The 19,018-nt window shown below is 38.6% G+C and overlaps 2 protein-coding genes and 2 long non-coding RNA genes across 4 annotated transcripts; all 4 read right to left on the minus strand.

The window, feature by feature from the left end:
* Nucleotides 1-4,653: 4,653 nt before the first annotated feature.
* Nucleotides 4,654-5,083, minus strand: LOC115248520 (uncharacterized). Its single transcript, XR_003887356.1, has 3 exons — nt 4,944-5,083; nt 4,833-4,876; nt 4,654-4,751 (listed from the first exon to the last, which is right to left on the minus strand). It is a non-coding gene; the product is annotated as an uncharacterized lncRNA (long non-coding RNA).
* A 2,001-nt stretch (nt 5,084-7,084) lies between these two features.
* LOC115248511 (uncharacterized) lies at nt 7,085-11,531 on the minus strand. The gene is made up of 6 exons (XM_029832287.1): nt 11,483-11,531; nt 10,689-11,375; nt 10,060-10,172; nt 9,918-9,965; nt 9,721-9,819; nt 7,085-7,216 (listed from the first exon to the last, which is right to left on the minus strand). The coding sequence occupies exons 1-6, from the start codon at nt 11,529-11,531 to the stop codon at nt 7,085-7,087; spliced, it is 1,128 nt and encodes a 375-aa protein (XP_029688147.1).
* Nucleotides 11,532-14,413: 2,882 nt separating this feature from the next.
* LOC115248512 (uncharacterized) lies at nt 14,414-16,052 on the minus strand. Its single transcript, XM_029832288.1, has 3 exons — nt 15,245-16,052; nt 14,753-14,869; nt 14,414-14,424 (listed from the first exon to the last, which is right to left on the minus strand). Exons 1-3 carry the CDS (start codon nt 16,050-16,052, stop codon nt 14,414-14,416), a joined length of 936 nt encoding a protein of 311 aa, XP_029688148.1.
* A 1,766-nt stretch (nt 16,053-17,818) lies between these two features.
* On the minus strand, nt 17,819-18,755 carry LOC115248522 (uncharacterized). The gene is made up of 3 exons (XR_003887358.1): nt 18,611-18,755; nt 18,494-18,537; nt 17,819-18,369 (listed from the first exon to the last, which is right to left on the minus strand). It is a non-coding gene; the product is annotated as an uncharacterized lncRNA (long non-coding RNA).
* Between the last annotated feature and the right edge of the window lie 263 nt (nt 18,756-19,018).

The raw sequence follows: 19,018 nt of genomic DNA on the forward strand, positions 1-19,018 counted from the left end.
GACTTGTATCAGCATTTGTAGGTTTAATGGCCTGCTTTTTCTGAGGTTGGATATGGCAAAGTGACGGGGGGGAGGGGTCTACTTAATTAGCAACAAAAGAGAGATAAGCACACCTTTATTTACCATAACTGGAAAATGTTTGAAAGAGGTGTTGATTTTGCTCTTACAACAAAAAATTGTGCCCCCATTGCTTTAATTACTGGTTGATGGGATCCTCTGAATATTGTTAACAATGAATTTTACATGAACCATTACAATAATAATATATCCTCCAAATTTCATCTTGCCAACATTAGCCAACATGCATGAAACCACTCTCTTGCTGCACAAATTTGGATGAAACAGTTGAATCCTGCTATGTTGTAGTTGATCATGATCCTCTTCTTTTGTGAAATTAACTCGACTGATCACAACAGAACCTTTCTTAAGAGAACGCCGCTACAATGGAATATATTTGGTTGTTACTTCTTTGTGGTCAGCTTTGAACAGAAACTCTGCGTAGACTTCCTGTCAGCAGCCACACAGACAAAGCACACGTTAAAGCTAAAGTTAGACTGAGAGCTAATCTTTTACTGGTAGCTACACTGATGGGGTTGTGTCATGCAATATGTACATTTACAAGAAACAAAAAGAAAAAAATATAGTAAAGTATAGTATTGTTTGTCCTGATTGGGAAACATTTCACACTAACTGTTTAACACAAATGAAATCATAGCCATTCTGTTCCGTTGAAAGGATACAGTAGAACCTTTGCTTTTTAATTTAAATATAACAGGCGTAGGTGAAATATCAGCATCACCATCTTTGATGACATACTTTACTATCTCATACTTTACTAGCTTTAGATAGCAAAGCTGCTGACGTCGATCCCAAACTATGGACACCATATAGGCCCAATTTTGTCCCATCAAAATTAATCTCATAAAACCTTTGGACTGTGGGACAAAGTCGTCTATCCAGAAAAAAACAAAGGTGACACGGGAACTCCACTCCCAAAGACCAAAATTCCTGAACCTTCCTTGTACAGATCTGATAAAGTGTCTGTCTTTGTGGTGGTTTGCGACACCTAACCACAACCACATTGCCTCTTATTAGAGTTGAGTACATTTGATGTGGATCTAAACTGAAAAACATTTTTTTATTTATGTCAATTTTCAAGCAAGACTTGAGCAGGCTGCCCTTCCTGTATTCAACTTCTGACTTGTTTTTCCACTAATGGAAACTTTAACTCTGAGGTTTGCGCCACCTTCACCGCAGCAGTGAAAAGTAAATGTGAGACGTAACATTCATGCTCAACATGCAGAATATTTATAGATTGTCTTTATGGACACTGAGTTGTTTTTGTTAAAGAGACCCATTTCCACATCCTCGGAAAAAATGTATCCAAAAAGTTAAATTAACTTAATTTCCTTTGATTTAACTTTGATATATAGTTTACATTTCCTCTTAGTTTTATAATTGATACTGAGTTCCATCATTAATGGGATTTTTTTTTTAACCTGACAGCAGCATAACAGAGGTCACCTCCATCATGGCTCTGTTAATAACACAGTAAAAAACCGGAGAAAAGGTTAGTTTAATAATAATTAATTAATTTACCAGGTCATATGATTCTTTCAAAATAGTCTAGCGATAAGTTACCGTGGTGTCAGCACCTGCAGAAACTAATGAGAGGAGGGCTCAGGACGCAGCCTGAGCATGTGCTCACTCTGAACATGTTTGATATGTGGGCAAGAGAATTAATTGGGAATTCAGTAAAAAGATCAGAATATGCGCAGCATTCACATTTGAAGCGATATGTTACATTTGTCAGTTTACGTTTTGGATGCAGCACCAGCAGAGAGGTTACTGCGTTCAAATGAAGCACACCGTGATTGTGGTCTGTATGTGCTTGAATTGTCAAAGCTGTGTTCAGATCACACTTCCTGAGTCATGCAGCTTGACAGCAGGAGGTTAGTCGCACAAAGGAAAAGCAGATCAGCTTAAACTAGTCTGTTAACTTCTTTGTACACTTCTACGCTTTATTTGCAGAATTATTTTCACTCTTTGCCCACATGCTCAATATTTGTGTGCAGTTAGCTACCTTTCAAAGAACAGTGATGCAGATTTGTTGGCTGACATGCAACTGTGGCAACAAAGACCTGCATTACAAAGGAAATGCTGTTTGAACAGTTGTCTACTGCAGCCACAAATTAGTTAAATAGACAGAGACTGCAGCAGGTATCAGCAGCAATGATTGCTTGTTGTACTCAAGTTGTATGGTGGAGATTCAAATGTCATGTAACTGTGGAAAAATGGGATTTTCTTACAGGCAGAATTAGAAACATTTGAGGAGACATCTTACCCTATACCGATGACACACAAGAACTTTTCCAGTTAATTTATTTTGTACAGACTGAGAAAAATACAAAAATTAAATACACTCATGAGGTGACCTTACAAACACTTGCACCGCCCTCTTCCTTTGTGGGAGACATGTAAAACACAAAAGCCATGAAAACGTCAGAGCCAAAAAAGACCATCTTGGTCAAAACCCGTTTTGACATCCTGTACGAGAGCCGATAAAACCACCATGATGAACTCGATGCGAGTGAGCTTGATCAGAGCAGGAGCTCAGACACAAAGTGAGAAAATGATTTTCTTTCAACTCAGTTGGCTGCAGGATGTTTACACATCAACACAGGTGTTGGTGGGGAACAACTCATCTTTATTTTTTTCATTTGAAATAGAGAAAAGAGATTTAACAAAAACATTAATTAGGTATATATGTATGTGTATATATGTATGTGTGTGTGTATATAAATATGTATATGTATGTGTGTATATACAGTATATATATAAATATGTGTGTGTGTGTGTGTTCCTCAAAACTGAATGTCTGTCAAGAATGACCTCAAGAACAACACAAATTACATTATATCTGTGGGTAAAACAGTGCTCCCGTAGTGCATTCACATCATCAGGGCAACATATCAGGTGTGTAACTGGTCATATGATGAACTGGTCAGAAACTGAATATTTGACATAAAAGACTTGGATCGTAACGGCGTTGAGATGAGCGAGCTCTGTGCATGGACCCAACATCTGGTTGGGAATTATACTGCATTACCTGGTGGGGCAACAGTTTCCTAGCGGTGGCTGCTTTAGCCTAAATGCATAGTCCTCACATACTTGAGTAGGCTGTATGTTGGATAGACGAAAACAGAGTTATGGTCTAAGACAGAGGCATGAGAGGTCAACTGCAAGAGAGTGTGACAGAGAGAGAGAGGGAGAGAGAGAGGAAGAGAGAGAGGAAGAGAGCTTTGCAAGACCATATTTACCTCATAAACCCTGCTTTATCCCTCCAGTCTCATTTGTGGCCATAACAGCAACTGATCTTCATGTTATTTACTTTTGAGCATCTGTTTAATACAATGATACAAAGACGATAAACGCCTTTTTATGTGTTCAAAAATCTTCACAGAAACCACAAACACAAAGAAACCACATAAAGTAGAAACTATGCTAAACTTCTTCCATTTTGGTTTGCAGCAGTAAAATATAACATCGGCAGAACTGTATGTGATAATGTCTGGCTTCAATTTTCACAGTTTCTCTTGTAAGAGGTAAAACTAATTAGATTTTTTTTTTTTGGATTCCAGCTCAGCTGGAATCACAGAATCTTCTCGAGTTAAATCGTCCATTTTTGTGTGTTGTGTTTCTTAAAGTGGGAACTACAATAGTGCACACTTTTACCTCCACTTTCTATAATTGCTTTTCACATCGCTCTGCACCAAAGTCACCAAATGTGTTGTGATGTGACACCACATGCACCTCAACCACTAATCAGGAACCTTTTAGAATGTTTAAAGGTTCCTTTTCCAAGTTTGAAAAAAAAAAATCTGCACAGACCAAATATTACAAGGATATCCAAAGACACTAACAATTGCATTTGTGTACGATTAAGTAATAGATATGGCTGACATCATTTTCATGGGACTACCAGATTTGTACCACACACAGGTGGGATGATGTCTGTTGAGATGATGACTGTTCAGGATTCATTCATTTAAAGCTAAAGGCCTGAATGCAGAATCAGATCTTAATTGTGTGAACATCTCGGTTATATCTCAAGTAATGTTGAGAAGATGATAAACCCTAAACCCATCATCTGAAAAAAAGTCAGAGTAGCATGGTCTCCAAAATAAAAGTGATATTTCAGAGGTTTCGATAAATTAAAATTGCTCTTACAATGTGTTTCCACTCACGAGTGTTTTAGATAAGAGCTCTGAGGTTCTTCAGAAATCTTATCTTGTGAGTCTCACATTTCCGGGTTTGCTGCTGAGACTCAGGCCCAGGTGATACCAAAGTACATTAAACAGCAAAAATATTATTCATGCAAACTTGGCAGTTGAAATCACTTTATGTTGGCATGTTTTTAAAAAAAAAGATATTCTCCTTTATTTAAGAAAAAATACATTCTCGACAGGTTTGTATAGGTTGATCAAGCATTACATATCACTTAAAAAGTTACTGTATTTTATACACATTGAACAGATTAAGAATATGAACAGTATTAAGAAAAAAAGTAATAAACTCTTAAACACAACAATGTACATAATCATTCACCAAAAGCTGAAACATGTTTAGCGATGATGCTTTACTCTTCCGTACACACATTCTTCGTTTATGGCTCCCATCTGTCTCTTTGGTCTGTCGGTCATACTCGTCCGTAAGGCAGCATAGTGGAGAACATCCTCATTTGTGTGGCCCTTTTGTTGAAACAGAAAATAGGAAATACCTACATGATGCACAGCAATCAGGATGTTTTTATTAATATAGATAACAAGTACCTCTTCATTTGTGGTAGGATCATCTGAATATCTCAAGATACTTCCTGAAACAAAACAAACCGTCATTGTGTCATTGTGTTTTACTTACTTTAAGTTCACAAAAACCTTTACCTCCACTGCGGCCGCTTTGGCTCTTGTAGATATTGCACAGTAAGACAGCCATGAAACTGGCCAGAATGGTGGTGAACGCCAACGCTCCACTCAGAATATACAGATTAAGATAACCAGCTTCAGATTCAGAGAGATTAGATGATGCATTGTCTCATATTTAATTTCTTAGATGAAACCGACTCACCCTCCGCTCCGGGTGGCTTTTGGGGTAGCTTTAGAAAGTGTCCACATGTTACAACAGCACAATCAACAGCCAGGTTGTTTGCTGGCAAACTGTAGAAACAAGTGTTGTTTTTCCATGTGTAAAGAGCTCCTGGATCAGATTTTCCAGATGTTCTCAGCTGGTAAACACCGTGTTCTTGGTCAATGGCTCTGCCATGTGCAGTGCAGTTGAACCTAACAGCACCTTCTGACTGATTCAAGTGATATTCTGGTCTCTGCATAAAGACTGGGATGTTCAAACCTGAACCCTTTATGATGATTGTAATTCCATCTTTGAATTCAGGTTTTTCTGAAAAGCTACTAGCGCAGTAGTACGTTCCTGTATCAGAGTGCTGTAAATTGGCAATCATCAAGTGATTTTCTTCTTTCTTTGCATTCAGTGCAAAACGTGAATTGTTTTACAAATTCATCATAAAACTTTGCACTTTCATCAAAGGTATAGAAGCTCGACACAAGCCTTGGAAAGTCTCCCATTATTTCTTTATACCAATAATACTTTGCTACAAAATCAGATCTGATGAAACATCCCAAAGTTACACTGTCACCAATAGCTGCTGTAAAGTTTTTGTCTTTATCAGCCATCAGAACAGTCATCTCACCTGAAAAAACAGAACAAACAAAGCTATGAATTATTTTGAGGGTTGTTTGTTTCTTTCCATATTAAAAATATAAATGAGCGCTCCAGTGCTAAGAGTCGCCATATTAGATAGATAATACAAGAATAATAAATCACTCACCCATCTTCCCAGCAATCACACATACCAGATAGAAAACAAACGTAAATACCATTGTGTTGCTGTGCTGAATGATACTAATTTTGTCCTTTCCTCCACTCAAGCCTGAGTTTACTGACTGGCTGTGATTGGCCGACCCGGTTTCTTTGTATGTCTTATTAAGGAAACAAGGGTATGAGTTTCTCTGAGACCTTGTGACGTGTTGATTTTTTTAGACGCACTCGTGGAAAAGTACATGAAAAAACATACGAGGGCTTTCTGTTTGAATCCAAGAATGACACATCTGGGTTTGCATTGATCCTTGCAACTTAAACAGTCAATTTTTAGTAACAGTTTGGGAAAACATAATGCATCTGTATCAGGACTGGATGGTCAGGAGCCATTTCACAGGCAATAATTAGCAAAAATCACAGATCATAAACTCACAAAACATAATTCTAATGATCCTTTTACTTCTCAACTTCATATATTTCCCAGGCTTGTCCAGTAGAGCAATGCAAAGAGACTAAAAATCATGTGTACGTCAGAATATATTAATGCAAGTTTGTTATGATATGATTAGCTGGGTAATTAAAGTCACTGTCAAGTCACGAGAGCATTGTGATTCAGAAAACTAAAAGCCATATTTGAAAAAACCCTTCAGCAGTGAAAGTATCTTTGTTCTAAAAAAGAAATAATAAATCCTGCAAGCAAAGCAATAACTGAGTCCTGTCACCATCTGTTCTGCCATAAGCAGGACAATGCTGCCACTCCCGTCACTCTCTCCACAGCCTCATGCCTGACTTTCCAGCACTCATTCCTGGACTCATTTCCTTTTACTGACCCTGCCTGTTCCATGTTACAACCAGTCTAGGAGCTCTGAGCCTAACACAAACCCCCAGCTTCCTCAAGGTCTAAGTGACCAATGACACAAAGTTAATCAAAAGTTAACATGGGTGATCATTTATACCAAGGATCATTCCAAAAATCAAAATTCAAAAGGTTTTATTAGCACAAATATCCTCAGAGTGACTTTTAGCCAAAATAACAATCAGAATCAGTCTAATTGAAAAGAAACAACGAAAATGTTCCCTAACAGGCAATAACCAAAATACATTCCTTAATCTACCTAACTTCAAAAACAGGAGAAAACAATATAAAAAATGTGGCCGTGCACTTTTACACATCACAATGATTCAAAACACATCAGAGGCCCACTGGATTATTGAGGAAGTTGAGGAGCTTGCAGGTGGCAGCAATCTTCTGCTTTAAATTTAGTCCCTCCTGGACAATCCACCAATTGGCAGATACTTGATCTTCGGATGACCAATCCGGCATCTGGCACAGCACACATCCATTTGCATAACTTAACATCTGTCCCAGCCCTGGCCACTGTCTGCTGCCTGCCTGGTGATTTTTCATGATTGAAGTGATCATTATGGTTGCATAGAACAGTCATTTTGGATTTTGTTTGCTTTTGGTTTACTTCTGCAATTTGCTATGGTCGAACCGCCCAGATAAGCCGCAACCCCCGTCGTCCCGTCGAAGGGGGAAAACAACTAAAGCCAGCTGGAGGCAGTGCCTTATATAAACCTTTTCTCCCCACCCACCAATTAAGGCACTACCTCCATATGGCACCTGTTCGAAGGGCAGGCCACGCCCTGCCACATCTGCATAGAACAGTCATTTTGGATTTTGTTTGCTTTTGGTTTACTTCTGCAATTTGCTATGGGCCTACCTGCCATTCATCCTGGTGAAGAAACATAGGACCTTAGATGGGTGATCCAAAATGAGGTTCAATATGAGGAATTTTAGCTGATAGCCATTGGATATAAAAGTGATGTCAAAAAGGTGAAAATACTAAAGATGATTACAAGCCCATCAAGGACCATGGAGGCTTTATTGGAAGGAAGTGGAAGGGGTTTCATCAAATGGGCACAACATAAAGCAGCAATTTGTAGGCCGTCGAATATGCGGCTGAGAATGGCAATCGAGCAGCTGCAAGACATTTTAATGTCCTGTGGGAACAAAGCAAGGTGGCCCGAGCTGGAAAACCGAGTGAAACAGTTGGTCCTTCACCATTGTTCTCGGCTGCCACGGAAAGGGACAGAGCGCTGGATGACGGTAGGCGAACACTCCTTCACAAAGACTATGAGGCAGCGGCGGGCAAGTTATGCCACCATATGCGGGTGGATTGTAGACACATGGGCTATGATACCGTCTTCATGTATTGGAAGAGCTTTCACAAAATCAATGCTGAAGCGGAACTGGTTGGTGAGTCTGATTCAGATGATGAAGAAGAGGAATTTGGGATGTTGGACATTGAAATAGCGCAGCTGTTTAATTCAGATACAGAAGATGAAAACTTTGATGGTTTTGTGGCGGAAGAATGAATATTTTGTTCAATAAATGTGACAAAACTCAGCATTTTACTTTCGTTGTCATTTTTTACTGTATGTTTTAGCATGCGCCTAACAATACGGTGCACCTTATGTATGTTTTAAAAACAGATATAGTACCCGCAACTGAGACTGCGCCTTTTATTACAGTGCGCCTTATGGTCGTGAAAATACGGTAGTTCAAAAGTGCCATAATCATAATATTTTCAAAGATTATGATTATGGCATAACCATAATATTTGTAAAGATTTTGCTTTATGATTATGGCACTTTGTGATCAGTAATCACAACATGATGAAAGTGGCACAACACAAGGGGAGACACACATGAGGTGAACTGACAGAGGGGTGGCACGGTTATGTAGGGGCTAAAATGGCTGCCACAAAGCAAGAAGGTTCCTGCAGTCAGGGGGGGTTTTTGGGCAGAGTTTGCCTGTTCTCCCCGTGTCCATGTGCATTGACATTAGAAGTGAATGAGGGCATGAACGGTTGTTTGTCTTTGTGAGTTAGAAGTGGGATAAGCGGCCACCTGTCCCTTAAAAGGGATAAAGAAGTCGAAGACTGATAGAGGGATGGACAAAAATCCCTTGGCCAGTTTTTTCACAATTCTAATAAAACTGTTGAAGGTCTTTTGTTGCAAAATCAAATTTTAATTGATTATATCTTAACAATGGCAGCTGTGACTGCTTTTCATCATGCTGAATGCTGATGCACCAATTAGGAAGCTAACCAAGGTCTGCAGATTCAAAAAGCAGCAGACAGATGTCAAGGTTTCAGTTGTATTGGGAATCTTGAGCAGGTAGTAATTTTTAATTGAATCAAAAATTAATACTTGTATTGTGTTCAGTTTTGTTATCTGTTTTGTTAGTCTTTATGCCCCAAGTTTCACAAAAAAAGGTCAAAAAGGTCAACAAAGAGAGCTAAACATTTTCTAAACTGCTGGCAAGTTGGATCCCAAATAAGCAAAAATCATTCCTGCAGTTCCGGGAAGGAGAGACCACGGTGGACACAGCAGGAGTACGCCAACCCTTTGGATAATACTGCCCCTGCCTTAGCATTTCTATGTATCCAAGACATAGCCTGCTGCTGTTTACATGGTCATGATCACATAATGGAGCATTTGTCTCATCCAGTGGGTGTTTTGGTCAACTTAATAGTCCGATGGATATGAATGCTTGTGAAAACCATTGTTGCAGCTCTTGACTTCACAAATTAAGGACTGCAACGGCACGATACAAGCTTTGTCTTCATAAAATGAATATAAATATATGGAGGTAATCTATCATTTGTTGACATGGCCAGAAAAAACAACTTTATTAGGAAAACTTTGTTTCATCGAGACTGATAAATGATACAGTTGAAAATGTAGAAACCGGTATGAGTAAATACAAAATACTTAATTAATTGTTAAGCTGCAATGACAACAAGACATTTACAGCCTCACAGCAGAGTACACACATTCATTCTGTCTGTTCTGCATTGATCTGTTGGGCTGGTTGTTCCTCAAAGCTGAATAATGGAGGTTGTTTTCCTCTTGGTAGCCCTGGAGATATGTTATAAAGGGTAAGTTAGTGTGTGTAAATAAGGATTATTTATACATATAAACTTTTTTTTTTTTTTAAAAATCACAATTGTCTCCACCTCTGCATTTGCTCTGGATGAAGCTTGGACTCTTGATTGAGAGTCTGTTTTAAAACACAGGAAGAGATTTTTTTTAAAGTAATTTTCCCAGTTTACCTTTAAGAATCTTCAAAATATATTACATCAGTTACCCAGAGTGATGACTGTTTTTCCTCTTTGTCATAAAAACTGAAATGGATAATAAAACAACCACAATGATGGTAAATATCCAGGCCGCACTGAGGAAATACACCAAAACAAGATGGTTTCCTTCATCTGTAACGAGATGCATCAGAAATTGTGATATCCGCGATGCCGTTTCAGACAATCATTTAAGTATTTCGACAAATTTGTCCTCTCACTTTATATTAAGCTAGTTATGATGTCATTACTGTGTAATTCAGGGAGACAATAGACATCACCAGTCACAAATTATTTTATAAAGTAACAATATAGAAACAGAACCTATACTGACATAGCAAGGAATGAGTTAAAGTGATACTTTGACCACAAATATTATGTTTCTCCTCATTTCTCCTCATTTTAGATACTGAAAGCTCTGTGTAAACAGAGAATTGGGGTTTATTTAGGTCATATCTGTTTAAACTGGTAAATTTTTCGATAAAACACAATATACTGTATAAACCAACTGAACAGAGCTAATTAGGATAACCTTTTTATGGACACTTAAATAAATTACTGCATGCTGGCTTAATATTTTTAAAACTAGATAATATGTAAATAATTTCTACAATATACAGAAAATAATATACACAAAATTAGAGCACTCACCCCCACACACCAGCTTGGGTCCAGTTCCAAACAGAATGTGTCCACATGCTGCAACAGCACAATAGTAGGTCCCAGTCTGAGAAGTGTTCAGGTTCTTCATGGAGAAGCTGTAGAAACAGGTGTTGGTTTTCCTCTCACACTGCTTGTTCCTGCCTGTATGGCTGTACATGAGTCCCAGTTGAGATGGTCCAGAGTTTCTGAACCAGTAAACAGTGTGATCCCCATCACAAGTCCACCCAGTATGTACTGTACAATTCAGCGTCACAGAACCTTCTGCTTGGATAGACTGTGATGCTGACTGATCTATGGTCAACCCTGAACCTTCTACAATGACATTATGACCTTCTGTAAAGTCAAATACATCTAAATACTGTTTTACACAGTAATACGTCGCTGAGTCTGATAACTTCAAATCTGTTATTGTCAGATTAGTTCCTTTGTTACCAGGATGTAGTTGGAAATGTGGATTGGATTTTGAGTCATTAACAAATATCCAACGTTTACTTGTTATCCTGTATTTACAGAGCAGAATCGGCTTCTCTCCCAGAGTTTCTTTAAACCAAGAGATCTGGGTAGAAATATCACTTTTGTGAAGACACGGCAAAGTCAGGTTCTGTCCAGGTTTGACCAAGTTATAATTGGTCTTCCAATTCAAAGATGGAGAAAATTCCATTGTAGATGTCTGAGCTAAAAACAAAATATAATTAGAAATGAACACCATTTAATGTTTAAATCTAGAATTTTGCAAATGATGCCATAGATAAACAAAATACAAACAAAAAAGAAATCCTCACCAAATTTCTCCAAACATATCAGCCAGAAAATCAACTTTGCAGATGTCATCTTGCTCCAAGTTTTGGGCTGAGTGAAGAGAAGACTGGTCCTTTTTAAACTGATAAATGCTGCACTTGTATCTGATTGGGCAGCCGGAGATGACTCGAGGCTGTGAGATACAGGAAACACGATCACTTGTAATGTCAGATTTGCTTGATAAAATTTATGTTGGGGAAATTAAAGGAAGATTTAAAGGTTAAAAAAACCCACAAGAAAAAACTTTGGATTACCTTAAGAATAGGATTTTGCTTCATATATAAATAGAATTCAATTTGAGTTGAGTTATAATGTGCATCATTTCTAACCAATGAACAACAACCAGCCAACCAACCAACCAGCAATCATTCTTTTTAATTTTTTTCATGTTGCAGTAATGCATCCAGTGAATGCTCACTAATTATTATGACAGACAGCTTTTGGAAAATGATGCAGCAACGAGGGGTAGCATGGGCTCAAACAAGATTGTTCACGTAAGAGGGAGCAGATTCAGGTATTAGTCTGTCGGTCAGCATGAATGACATGATCTTAATGTGGGCAGGTACAGTAGACCTCTATCAGCAGTGAGGTGGCATGGGCCTGCTTTCGTTGGACTATCTGAATTAGTGGAAATATGGGAGATCACCATGACTTGTATCAGCATTTGTAGGTTTAATGGCCTGGTTTTTCTGAGGTTGGATATGGCAAAGTGATGGGATGACAGGGAGACTGATGCTACATGATCACAAAACCTCAGATGGTCAACAATCATGACTCCAAGGTTTCAAACAGCCTCGATAACAGGCAGGGGCCAATTTTGTGATCTATGTTTTTATGAATGGATAGTTTTGCCAAGGAAAGAAGGAGCTCATTTTCACCATGGTTAAGTTGAAGGTGGTGGCCCTGCATCCATGCGGTTACGTCTGAGAGACATGGTGAGATCTAGTCTGAGCCTGAGGGTTAGTCTGGGGAAAATGAGACACAGAACTGGGTGCCATGTGGAAAGCAGTGGTATAAAACACCATGGGAGACCATGGGATGATTTGCCTGAGCAATGTTGCGTATATGGCAAAGAGCAGCAGCACTGGGACCGATCCTTGTGTGACCCCAGGAGTATATCAGGAACTGGAATATTGTGTTTTTTTTAAGCCTATAAAATCATTAACTAGTCCACTTATTAACCTATATATTAAACAAAATGTATGTACTCAAGTGAATGTGTCATTATAATCTAAAATATAATCTAATCTAAAAATGTTTGCATACAGACAATTCGATGGATAAATGTGCTTAATACAAACAGAAATAACACTATTGACAAGAACATGTGTTGATGTGACTGCAATGGGGATCACATTAACATTACAGCAATGTCATTTTCCTAACACTAGTTGTCTTTGAATGCCAAGGTCAAGAGAGTGAAGCGATGTAGTTTGACTGCTGTGTGTTAAGACACAGCAAAGACTTCCTGTTTGAAACCACCAAGACAGAAGGGGAAAAGTCAAGCCCACCATGCAAGTATGTACAATTATTGCTGTCATAGCTGCAGCACAATTAAAAAAAAGATTCTGACAGTGTTACAAAAAACACATTTGGACATTTTAGACAATAAAGGGCTGCAACTTTATTTGAATCTTATTTTAGAAGAAGATTGACTGCAGGACAAAATATATAAGTACAGGATTATTTTTAAACATGTCAAAACTTTAAGTGTTTTGCATCATAGTCTAAAAACATGGCTGTACGTATGGTAACGTATGAATGGTATGGCATATTACTTGGTATTTCTTTACATGATGTGTATATAATTATGTAATGTTTTATTCCAAGAAGAAGAAAAAAGAAAAAAAAGAAATATGATTGCAAATGCAAAAACAGACAGCAAACAGGTCGAGCAGTAACTGATGTTGTGGTTTTGTTTCTACTGCACAGTGTCACATGTGTGGGGGTGTGTAAGCTAACACCCAGGGTGTCTACATAAGTTCTCATCATACCCTGTGTGTCTTATTCAGATAGACAAATTCTAAAATTTATATGCCACACTAAATTAACAGCTGCACATTCTGGATTATTTACAGTCTTTTTTAACCTTAAGGATATATTTTTGTTAAATAAGAAACATGCAACAGCTGCAAGTGCTTGTTGGAAAAGTCACCACCAATCTCTTTGGTTTTAGTGACATTTAGCTCCAGTCAGTTGTTGCACCAATCAAAAACCTGGGGAAATAAAGCCCTGGAGATACAGCCTGTGGCAGATACTGACAGCAGATACAGCAGGACCATGTGTAAAAGGGGTGGTTTTGTACGATAGCTTGGCTGCTTTCATGTCATGCTTAACTTCTCTATTGACTTCCTTCTTGTCAGAATCAGAGCATGTGAAACAGGAACTTTTCTTTCTGCTGAGGATTTCCTTGAGCTCCTTTTTATCCTTGTGTGACCCTGCCATGGCCTATCACCTAATGCATATGGCCCCAGACCCTGCTGCAAGACAGACTCATGTCTCTGTTTCATGTTTGGACGATCTGGGCCCATAGACAAAGTCCCAGCCACTGGTCGCGCACAAATGTGCTCCAACCACAGGCCTAGGCCCCCTGGTCACTAAGTGGGATATGCTGTTCCTAATTGATAATGTCTTTGAGATCTGTGCTTTGTCTGGCCCTCCACCTAGTACCCCTTTCCCATCGGAGGCCTTATGAGGGGCAAATTAAGACAAAACAGATTCTGGGATGTTGAGGACACTTAAGCTCCTCCACCATGATTCATTGGTCGTTGGAGGACAAGACAATCAAGTGTGTGTTGGTTATTTCCTCCTTTATTGTACCAAGGATCCTGAACATCCTGAACAATGTAGAATGTACACAATAAATCAAATATCTATAAATAAACCACAGAAAAGCCTTTTTCTATTTGGGAGTTTTACAGGATATCTAAAATTGTTGAAAATGGTCATTTTACTATTCTACTGCTTGACACTGAAGTAAACACATTCAGTCCAGGTATGTTCTCTGTTTATCTTCTTCTTCCACAAAACAGAACCATCTGCATCTAGACAATCCTGAAAATGACAACAATAAAGTCAGTGCCTTTTGAATATTTAATGAACGACTTTATTCTGACTAATAAAAAATACTTTTGGTTTGGACAGAGGTGACAATCTTTTCTGAAACAATTCTGAAACATAAAATGAATGCTAAAACTGTGAAAAAAATCATGTTAGACAACATGATTGAAAACAGGAAGTGCAATTGATTATACCTTCACAACTGTGATTGTTCATCATGCACACCGAGAAAGCCAGATACACTACCAGAAATATGCTGAATGATGATGCACCACACAGGAAGTAAAACAAGACCAGAGAGTCTTTGTGATCTGTAGATGCACACGGCAGCAGACAGAGGTCAAAGTTTCGGTGAGGGAAGAAGAGGTAGCTTGAACAAGTATTCGTTAAGTCAGTTCGTCTCAAGTGACACGATTCTTCGCTCCAATCCAAAGTTACCAATTAGTGGAATTGGAAAGTGGAGCTTTTACTATCAATTTAAGTTGACCTAATCATTCAATGTTTTCAGGACAACATTTCTGAATTTGATTGAATTTTTTTTTTTTATTATTTGTACATTTTTTTTTGCATTGTGTCAAGTCTGCCTTCACAATGGACAAGTAATAGTAGTAAAGTAATCATTTTAAACTCCTGAATCTTGAGTCCAAGTCATAACATTGGAATCATAAAGTTAGAATAAAACTCACCCTCAAATTCCACCTTGGTTACAGCTCCAAACACAATGCTTTGACAGGATGCGACACCACAATAGTAGGTCCCAGTCTGAGACTCATTCATGTTCTTTAGGGATAGGTTGAAGAAACAGCTGTTGGTTTTCCTGTCACACTTGTTATTCCTTCTGACTGCACTGGTGAAAATAGCTCCTGGTAGAGATTCTCCAGAGTTTCTGAACCAGTAAACAGCATGTTCTTCATCGCAGGTTGGAGTATAAACTGTGCAGTTCAGCATCATGGAATCTTCTGATTGAATCGTGCCAGACGCCAACTGATGCACTGAAGTTGGAACATTAAAACCTGACCCCCTTACACTGACAGTTGTGCCGTTGTGAAACTGATATTCAAAAAAGTTGCTTGCTAAGCAGTAATAGGTAGCGGAGTCAGCAACACGTAAATCTAAAATTGTCAAGTGATGCTGGAGATTTTCAGTAACCAGCTGGAAACGTGTGCTGTTTCTAAATTCATCCGTAAAGGAAGCTTTTTGACCAAATAAATAGAAGCTAGACATTAGCTTTGGTTTCTGACCTATCACTTGCTTATACCAGTAAAGGGTTGTTGTAAAACTGTCTTCATAGAAACATTTTAAAGTAACATTGTCACCAACGTCCGCTGATAGAAAATCAGCATGGGGGAAATCATGACCATGGTGGTACCAGTTTGAGTTGTTTACCCAGCAGGTGGTGCTGAGGCGAGTGAAGTCCCAGTTTTTATAGGAGGGGTGAGGTGAACAAAAGCTGTTCTTGAAGAAAGCTCCTTCACATCCAACATTGGCCGCCATCTCAGCCAGAAACATAATTTGACTCTCATAGGTTTGAGCCACAATGGGCATAAACTCGCATTTTTAATACAAAATGTGTCAAATCGACACAATGATTCTAGTTTAACTTTTGACATTTTAGTCAATCTAACAATATTATCCCATGCCCAAATATATGTGTTTTTGGCAGAATAAGTATTTTTGTGGAGCAGATCATCTTTTTGTGCTGAGTCCACAGGTTGAAATGACCATAATTCAAAATTTGAAGTACCAATAGGTCAAAGGCCAGCCAAGGTTTAATGTGACTTAGACAGGAAATGAAGTGGCAAACATTAATGGCACCACATGCAAAACTGAGGTATAGTTAAGGGTGTCCTCATCGTAGTGGGGAATATCTAAGTAAATATATGTTGTTTATGTAGAACAGGAGGAAACTGCCTATCACAGTCAATTTCTGGCTAAATGAGAGAGACTGTCAAATGCTTGTAACCACAGTGAGATGACCTGGCAGATAACAATCTAAATTAGATAAGTGAAAAATAGACATAGCACAAGTCACATGTTTCAGCTTTTCACCACACAGTATCGGCATGACACTGACTCACCACGCTACGGTACAGCGTATTTTCCATTACAACAGAGTACCTCTTTGATGTGGGCGGGCTCTTAATAATGAGGCTTGAGACTCTGTTAAAATGAAAAACACAACTCTTAATTCCTTTGCGATAAGTGTTCGTCTTGTACTGATGGCTACTTTATTGTCAAAGTAACAACAGAAAAGATGTAAATCAAGATACAATAAATTTATGACAGTGGAAGGTAAAACCCAGACACAGTATGACTCTATCTATCTATCTATCTATCTATCTATCTATCTATCTATCTATCCATCCATCCATCCATCCATCCATCCATCCATCCATCCATCCATCCATCCATCCATCCATCCATCCATCCATCCATCCATCCATCCATCCATCCATCCATCCATCCATCCATCCATCCATCCATCCATCTATCTATCTATACCGGTATATATATATATTTTATTTATTTATTTTTTGAATAAAAAAAAAACAAAATAAAAATTCTCTTCTTCACCCCCCTGGGTGGTGCCTTCTTCAGACTTGGGTCCTCTACCAGAGGCCTGGGAGTCTGAGGGTTCTGCGCAGGATCTTAGCTGTTCCTAGGACTGCGCTCTTCTGGACAGAGATCTCTGATGTGCTTCCTGGTATCTGCTGGAGCCATCTACTCAGGTTGGGTGTTACTGCCCTTAGTGTTCCAATCTCTACTGGGACCACTGTTGCCTTCACACCCTACATTCTCTCTCTCTCCTCTTTCAGCCCTTGGTATTTTTCCAGCTTCTTGTGTTCCTTCTTTCTGATGTTGCTATCACTTGGGATTGCTACATCTATCACCACCACTGTCTTCCGGTGTTTATCCACCACCACTATGTCAGGCTGATTGGCCACCACCATCCTGTCAGTATTGATCTGGAAGTCCCACAGGATCTTGGCCTGCTTGTTCTCCAGCACTTTCGAGGGTGTCTCCCACCTGGACCCTGGGACCTCCAGTCCATACTCAGGGCAGATGTTCTTGTACACTATAACAGCCACCTGGTTATGTCGCTCCATGTATGCCTTGCCTGACAATATCTTGCACCCTGCTGTGATGTGCTAGACTGTCTCAGGGGCTTCTCTACACAGCCCACACCTGGGATCTTGTCTGGTATGGTAGACCCTGGCCTCTATTGCTCTGGTGTTCAGGGCCTGTTCTTGTGTAGCCATGGTTACTGGCTCTGTGCTGTCTTTCAGTCTGGCCTTTTCCAGCCACTGGTATGTTTTTTGGACATCAATTATTAGTAATTAGTCATATTATTATTAGTATTTTGTGCACTTACATTTGCCTTAAATGTGTATTAAAATTAATCTTTCCAGGTTGGATAAGAAACGTAAAGCTTTTGTGACCACTGTACAATCTATACCTCAATGTATTTATGGTGTTAAAGTAATTGAATATCAATTTGGATATGGCGAGAATAAACAAAATTCATTAAGCAAAACGTGTTTAATTGACTCTCCAAATGAAAGTGTACAAATGGTAAAATTTACAAGGAAATGCACCCTAATTATTAAAACACAGCACAAAAAAGCTCCAACATTGGTTTAAAATGGTATTATTACTGTTCCTGTGATGAGCTGTAATGACAAAGGGACAACATCTACGACCTCACAGTAGAGTACACACATTCATTCTGTCTGTTCTTCTGCTTCCTCGATCTGTTGGACTGGTTGGCTCTCAAAGCAGCATAATGGAGGTTGTCTTCCTTTTGGTTGCCCTGGTAATAAAATGAAACGGCAATTGCCCACAACAAAATTGGTGCAGGCAAATAGAGAGAATTAAAAAATATATATACACACATTTAAATAATTTTTTTTAAAAATAATCAAAATGATATTCACCGCTGGGTTTGCTGTGGGTGAGTCTGGGATCCCTGACTGTGAGTCTTTTAAACACAGAATGCAACATTCATTTATTTATTATTTTTAAGAATATTCAAAATATATTACATCAGTTACCCAGAAAGTGTTGGCTGTTTCTCTTTTTCGTCATATAAAGTGAAATGGTTAATAAAATAACCAAGATAATGGTAAATATCCAGGTCGCACTGAGGAAATACACCAAAACAAGATAGTTTCCTTTATCTGTAACGAGAGGCATCAGAAATTGGTGATATCCGCGATACCGTTTTCAGATAATTATTTAGGTCTTTACACATATTTGTCTTCTCACTTTATATCAACGGCAGTTACGATGTCATTATTTTCTAATTCAGCGAAAACTACAGGCATCACCATTCACACATTATTTTATAAATAACAGTATATAAAGAGAATCTATACTGACATAAAAAAAATATGAATTAAAGTGATACTTTGACCACAAATGTTTTTAATGTGCTGCTGTGGTGTAAAATTCAAACAGCA

The sequence above is a fragment of the Takifugu rubripes genome, unplaced genomic scaffold (genome assembly GCF_901000725.2).
Source record: "Takifugu rubripes unplaced genomic scaffold, fTakRub1.2, whole genome shotgun sequence".
Taxonomy (NCBI): Eukaryota; Metazoa; Chordata; class Actinopteri; order Tetraodontiformes; family Tetraodontidae; genus Takifugu; species Takifugu rubripes.